Source organism: Falco naumanni, chromosome 7 (genome assembly GCF_017639655.2).
Source record: "Falco naumanni isolate bFalNau1 chromosome 7, bFalNau1.pat, whole genome shotgun sequence".
Taxonomy (NCBI): Eukaryota; Metazoa; Chordata; class Aves; order Falconiformes; family Falconidae; genus Falco; species Falco naumanni.
Window position 1 is genome coordinate 11,955,822 of NC_054060.1, and position 7,539 is coordinate 11,963,360.

The window sequence follows — 7,539 nt, forward strand, 5'->3', positions numbered from 1 at the left end:
ATTTGGAGGGTGAGGAGGCTTACAGCCCTGAAGTCTAAAACGTTGACCTGTGGTTCCCCACCTAAAAGCCAAGGCTGTCAAGAGCTGTAACGGCTCCACCTAGTGCTAACACTTCCACTTCACTGATGGAGGATCTAGGTACAGTACTGGTGGCTTAACTAATGTGCAGTAACTTTCCATGAGCACATAGGTAATGAAGATTAAGACGGTGTAACTGGCTAAGCTACTGCTTTCAGTTTTTACTGTTGGTACATAGCTACATCTCAGTAGCTGTCCATGACTTTACGGTAACATAACGGCACTTTTGAGCCCTGAGACTATCTGCAAGGCAAAAGAAGCTGTTGAGACGAGAGTAATTTGGGTTAAGATCCTTTGGGCAGGTAAAAATGGTGAAATTATGACAGCCCTGTGAGGGGTTTGCAATGGAATTTGGCTTCCCAGTGTGGTCAAGGTAGGAGGAACTCTCTTGATGCTGATGATGCTCTGCCTGTATAGGGACCAGTTTGATATTTAGCAGTTTAAAGACACATTTAATGAGTTAACTCTTACAGGTGGAAGAAAAGCTTTTCTGGAAGCATTAGGATGTGACTAAAAGTTTGATGTGCATGTCAATAATATTGTCATACCTAATCCCTTCTGAGATCAGATGTGACTACTGCTAAAAGCGTGTGTAATCTACTGCTAGGTCCCCATGAGTTCACACCCTTAAAATCTGAACAGATGCTTTCAGGAGCAGGTTTTTTCCTGTTTTTCAAGTAAAATGTTCTTAGTTGTATTAAGGTTCTGGCGTGGAGCACAGAGCATCCTTTTGAAGCCAGCTCCTCAATTGCAGCTGTCAGACAAGGTTTGCAAGGGTCACATCTGGCTGTGGTGCACTTGGTTCATCTGCAGTTACGCAATATTGTTTTTCTGGTCTCCAAAGTGATGGTGCGAGTAATGCTGTTCTCTAAGCTGATTTCTGTAGTAGTATGTCATGATGCAGAACAGCAGGGAACAGACAACCTGTTTAACAATACCACACTTGAATATCCGTGTGGAAAAATAACAGCTGCTTGTCTGAGTTAATTCAAGTCTTCAGTGGGTTATGTAGATTACTGAGCTCTTGACTCCACCTGCTGGGTAAACATCTACTAGCAAATCTTCGGTCTCCTCAGTCACAAAACATCTGCTATGCCTTACTGGGCAATCAGCAGGAAGGCTTTTCAGAGCTTGTCTCCCTACCTAATATCTACTTCTGCTTTAAATGCTAATTAGCTGAAGAGCTAGGGGAAAGCAACATCAGTAAATATCTTCTAAGCAAAAGAGAAAGTAAGGAGGGCATTGTGCCCTCATTTTAAAAGGAGGAGGGATGGGGTACAAAGCCCCTCCAGGTAGAATGGTTAAGCCTTAGCCTTCCTGGGCTTGGTCTGGTAGGTTAAAATAACTGGCCTCATCCCTCTGGGCTACATGAAAGTGGATTACCTTGGTAGGCATGACCAGTTAGTTTACAATTCCATTTTATTTTTATATTAGCTTGTACAGCCTTTATACCCCAAATAACTTTAGGAGATGTGGGGGAAAAGAGTGGTGGTGAGCAAGGTGAAGCAGGGAGCTGAAATACGAAAGCCTTTCCAGAGCATTAAGCATGAATCCCATAGATGGGCATAATAAAGTAGCAGTAATACTAGGATCTGCCAGAAGAAAATGAGACTCTTAATTTAATGAATTAACACGGAGTCTGGGGAATGTGTTCCCTGAGGCTAGATGGGGACATGTTTCTGTATTCCTTAATCTCTGCCTGCACAGGCTTGATTCTGCTGCTTGATCTTGTGGAATGCATCTACACCATAGCTACAGGCTTTGGGGAGAGGCCTCAGCTTTGAAACCTCTGCAGTCCTCAATGGAAGCAGCCTCTTCTAGTGTTGCACCCCTTCATTTTAGGAGTACTACTGTACACCACAGAAACTGCAGGGAAATATAGTAGTTTTCACATGTCTTGTAGTAACTTAGTAGGTTTGCTTAGAAAATATTTTGTGAGGAAAGAAATACGCATTTTCCTGTCTTCATTCCCCTGCCCTGACATAAACATGGTAGGTGTAGTAGCCAGCTAGGCAAGAAGATATGGAAAGACTTTCATGCTTTTTTGTTTTTAATTCTGTAGTCCAGCATTGCTTACTATGAGAAAACATAGCTTGCATCTGCTCTGATAGGGGACTTGCAGGTTGTGGCCTGGGAGGTCATGCTAAATCTGCTGCAGTTCTTACGGTATGTTAATGTTTAAATGGTAGGAGTACTTCAGTAGCTGAAACTGCTCCCAGCATTCTTAAGTTGCTCAGTAAATGATAGTTTGTTTCCTCAGTAACAGCAAACCCTGCAAAGAGTAAAGCTATAACCTGCCCATGACCCTTGCATAGCAAAGGAGCGCTGGTATCTGGCAGAGCTCACAGAAGTCTGGATGACTTTAATTCTATTTTAACAACAGATAAGCTCTAAAGTGCTGTTCTGCTTTGAGAATAGGTAAAGACTTCAACTCAGATGCCACTTGCAGCTGCAGCTAGTATTTATTCCTATAGCTCCTGCCAATGAAGCTGAAACAGTAATGGTATCTATACATATTGGAAACATCTGCACAAATTATCTCCTCTGCAGAGCTATATACACAATAGACAACAGTTTGTTCAGCAACAGGTTTTATTCCTTTCCTTGGTAGTCCCATTTAGGTAAATTGCACTCAACTTACACAAAGGGATACTAAAACTCTTGTCAGTGTTGCAGATCTTGATTGATAGCTCTTAAATGCTCTGATCAAAACTGCTAATTGCATTGTGCAAAATGAGACTGCAGATCTGTTTTCTGATACTAACAAACTTCATCAAAGGGGAAGTAATTTCCTGGAAAAGGTTAAGCTGTGGCAAGGAGGGCCTGGAGATTTGTTTTCATAGCCTCTAGGCTGCCATAAGGTGTTACACTGTATTAAATCTGATCTTTCAAGATCTCCGTTAACAGCTTTGATTGTTCTGCACTGTGGTTTTTCTAGGGCACAGGAAACCTTTATGCAGTGGGATCAATGTAGAAGATTTTATAACTTCCTCATGGCAGACAACATGAAGAAGATCATCCTTTCTCACAGGTACTGCAGTACATCACTTACACTGATAGTACTGATTCAGTCAATTGCTATATTGGATATGTCATCATGGTCCTTTAAAATAGGACTCCTGAAAGATGATGCGCCAGTTCCTTGCTTGGTGGTCTTTAGGTGAACCAACAGAGAAGGGGAGCACATGTCAATCTCATTCATGTACTGTAAGATATACAAATAAGCTTTGGTGATCTTGTTAGAAGAAAGCAGGCTTTGTTTTCTTTTTGCCTTTTGAGAAAACTTGCTTAACAAATAAACTAGATGTTCACAGGAAAACATTGCAATTAGACTTCAAAGTGGAGTATTCTGCATCTGTTTCACTTCTAGCCAAAGAATTCCATACTCAAGAAGCCTCTTGTTCTGCCATCTATCTGAGGTAGGACTAATCTTCAAGATCTGCTGTACGGGGCTGCTGCTTATCAAATAAGCAAATAGTCAAGCTGTAGCTCTGGCTTCTAGCTGTTCCTCTAGAAAGACCCTGTAGCCAGCAAAATACTTAATGTTGCTGTTCCTGGAGTGCAAGTGTACTTGTAGGATCCCTGTGCTGCTGTTGTGGTCCATAGTTCTTGCAAAATAAAGGAATGTGTGTGTTAAACGGGTTACATACTCAGTGTTGCTTACTTCATCAAAGTTTTCAGGGTGCTTTTTTCTAGGGCGGTAAACATGCAAGTACCTCATCTGTGTATATTTGAAGCTGTCTGACTCAAGGGAAAAGGAGGGGAGTATCTACGACCTGTTCCGATTAAGAGCATATGTCATCTGCAAACTTCTGGTTCATTGTTTACATTCCTGTGTAGTACGAAACACTTGTAGAAGGAATTAGGGCAGCTGACATGTAGGGTGATCCACGTAATTCATTCCAGACTGACAAATATTTAGACAACTTGACAAAATTTAACGTGAAGTTAGGTAGGCCCCCATTAAAAGGTACTTAAATTCATAACCCAGAAAAAGCCAGTGCTGGCTTGAAGGCAAGTCTGTTTAAGTAAACTTTTTTCCATAATCACTTGTGCTCTAAGGTAACTCCCCCAAATCAAATCTAGCCTCCTTCCTACTCTCTCCTGCAGCTGCCTCTGAAAAGGAATAAAGACCCCTTTCCAACTTGTGGCTTTTGTTATGTTTGTTAGGGGAGCAGTTTGTTCTGGTAAAGAAACACATCTTCTCCTGAGGGCAATAACCAATTATGACAAGTGTCCATGGTAAATAGCTTTCTGCTAAGGTAATGCCCCAAGTAACTTCTGCTGTGTGAGCCAACCTCATATCTGTGCCGGGGAGACTTTAGGACCAGATGGTAAAGGAGATGCTATGCCCAGGACTGCTAGTACTCTCACCCAAGCCACCCACAGGTTTGGTCTGAAGCCAAAGGACCCTCCCTCTAACATGCAGCCTCTGTTCTAAATAATTTTACTGCTGTCTGTTCTGGGAAGATTCTTTAGAGGCCCCTCATGCAGTTTCTAGTACAACAGGAAAACATCTTTTTTTCTGTAAAGGGCCTGCTAGGGTTTCTGTTATGCCTTGCTGCAGAGGGAAGTGGATTAATAAACTGTGCTTGTTCCCAAGAAAGCCTCGTGTATATTGTAGGCCACTTCTGGTCTTAACTTGACAGACCTGGTGAACTCAGTTGTCCTTGAATAGGTCATGGCTTTGCTGCCCTTGTTAGTTGGATGTTTTTCTTGATGTTACTCTTTCAGGCAAGTTCTTTTTGGAGATCACGTGAAGAAGCCACAAAGCCTGTCAGATGCTGATCTGAGCAAACTCTATACAGCAACATCCCTTATGCAGATTGATGACAACGTTATGAGGTATGAAGGGCAATTCTCTGATCCTTTGCAGAAGTCTGAAAGTACCTTCTCTTTCAAGTGTTGCTCTTCTGTGCCCCTTGCTGTGCCTGTAGGAATCTGAAATACAGTGCTGACAACCTCAAATTCTTCCTTGCCTTCACATTGAACAAAATGTACCAGGAAAAAAACTTGCTATTGACAGTCACAGCTTCTGTACGTAAATGCCTCCTGGGTGATTTTATCAGTAACATCTGAACCTGTAGCCTTCAATAATGTGGGAAGAGGCCAACTCTGCCTGCAAGCTCTAGCAAAAAAAGTGAGGAATGTGGAAAACAGCTCAGAACTGCTCATGGATGTCCTTAGCCCTGCTTGAATTTTCAAAAAAACCTTCTCCCCAAAAAACACTTCTCAATAAACATTAGGATTGGCTGACAACGTAACCTTTTTTACTTGTTGTGCTAACACCTAAATTAAGCTTTCGGCTTTACTAAGCCTGTTACTGCCTGTGCCCTTGAAAACACATAGCACTTTTTTCAGTGGCAGTGTTCATACCATGGCATGTTCTGTATCAGGCATTGACACCTTCCCAAGATGAACCTGTAAACTGTCAGTTATATACCTGTAACGCTTCTGGCAGACTGGGAGTATTGCTAGCTGCTTTGGTTTTTTTTTTTTTAAAAGCCATGGAAGAGAAACCTTCCTACTTGTCCCTCATCCCTGAGGCTTTCCTAATTTGGGCCAACAGCTATGTCATCTCTCATGGTTTTTGTTGTGTTTTTTTACAAACAAACAAGACACTTGAGTATGGGTTTACTGAATTCTTAGTTTGGGTTGGAGTACAAATGCTTTGGCAAGGCGCTGGAATGAGAGTGAATTCTAGGTGGCTTGTAGGCAGACCCTGTTACTAGTATGTTTGACATTCGTAAACTGTGGTGGTCTTGTATTTGAAAAGGCTTTCAGGTAAAGATGAACAACATTATAACTTTGTTTCATATGTACAATTAACTGGAGTGGAATACTTAAGAAAATGCCCTGAAGGCTGCTGTAGACTTCAGCTTGCATATTTAACTTGCCCGTGCTGTCATGGGTTTAAGTGCAGAAAGCATAAAGGCATGTGCTGCCAAAGGTGAGTTTGCAGAGACACTGGGTAGAAAAAAAAAGTGTTGTCAGTGAAAATTGAGGCATCATTCCTATCGCTGCGTACGTGTCCTCATGGGTACTAGAAGCAGACGATTGCAATGAGTCTTCTCTATTTCAGGAAGTTCCATGGCTACAGTTCCTTGAAGGAATACTATGAAGAAGAAAGCTGCCTGCATTACTTGCACAGGGTAAGCTATTGCGATAGTGATTGCTCTTCTACCTTCATTTTCCTATTGGAGAGCAAACACTCTGTGGTTTCTTTTGTTGATACCTTGACATAGCTGTCTTAGCTGGGATTTTCAGATATAATTGAGCACAGTATATTGGAGTGGGATTTCAATTCCTGCTACCTCTAATACTGGGGCTAAATGCTCTAGACTATAAAGAGCTTACAACTGACAAGTAGTAACATGCAAGTGATCTAGATAAAGCCGTGCATTCAGCTGAACTGCACTTGAATGTATGAAGATAAGGTGAGAAAGGTATGGTGACGTAGAGCCTGCAGTTTTAAGGAAGAAAGGTTTGCTAGATACTGTGAAAGAGCCTTAGGATGTTATCTGGCAGGCAAGATACTTAGCAGACCAAAGTTTTGCAGAAATGGAACTGGAAGACGAATTCCTCCTTGATGTACCGAGCCAGAGGATGGAGACGTTCCAAGGGAGTTTCCTGGACTTTACCCAAGGTGTCCATAACAGAGCTGGCACTAACTGCCTGATGTGCAAAGCAATGCAGAGCAAAAAAGGGTGTAGCTATCTGAATTCTGAGAATGGGTAAGATCTGTGACTCAGTCTGTATTTGCTGTCATGCACCTCTGGCCCTTTCATACAATTGAGTTGGGGGGGGGGGGCAGTGTGTGTAACACAAAAAGTAAAGTACTGCAGAGTAGCCCATTGGTAGGAAAACCACCAGTCTTAATTTCTGACTCTGCTTTTCTGATGCTTTTCATGCTGCCATGTACCTGGAGAAACTCTGAAAAAAGATGTCATAATTGAGTGAAGCTAAGATGCTTTTACCATTTGTAGATTGAAATTCAAATGCCTCTTACTGGTGACTTTTTCATTTTCTGCCATGTTTCTTGATGCAGATCTATGTTCCTCTTCTGTTGGTTAATGCTGCTGATGATCCTCTTGTGCATGAGAGTCTTCTATCAATTCCAAGAGCTCTTTCAGGTATGTTGAAGCAGTCTCCTCAGCTGTGTATGCTTGTATACCTGCAGCTTCCTTATCACATCATGATCTGTGATTTCAGAGCAGGTTGACTTGCTTCCTTACACCTGTAAACCTGTGGGAGGTGTACTAGGCCTCTTTTAAATCATCAGTTACTAGAACTAGCAAGGCTAACCTTGAGCAGGGAGAACTTGAGTCCTTTCAGGCACGTTCTGCTGTTTTGGCTTGTGTTGATAGCCAGCAGATTATGTTCTTGGATGAAAAAATGCTTCCTTGTGTCTTCATTCCTCATTGGGATTTAGTAGAAAAGTGGGTTGTTATATTGATGGCC

General features: G+C 42.0%; 1 protein-coding gene across 1 annotated transcript in view; it reads left to right on the forward strand.

Annotated features, from left to right (window-relative positions):
* ABHD2 (abhydrolase domain containing 2, acylglycerol lipase) overlaps positions 1 to 7,539 on the forward strand; it is a 40,676-nt gene that overhangs the window by 26,523 nt on the left and 6,614 nt on the right. Inside the window, exons 7-10 of the mRNA XM_040602447.1 lie at positions 3,017 to 3,109; positions 4,813 to 4,923; positions 6,161 to 6,230; positions 7,127 to 7,211. Coding sequence (XP_040458381.1) covers positions 3,017 to 3,109; positions 4,813 to 4,923; positions 6,161 to 6,230; positions 7,127 to 7,211 — 359 coding nt within the window. The remainder of the gene's footprint in view (positions 1 to 3,016; positions 3,110 to 4,812; positions 4,924 to 6,160; positions 6,231 to 7,126; positions 7,212 to 7,539) is intronic.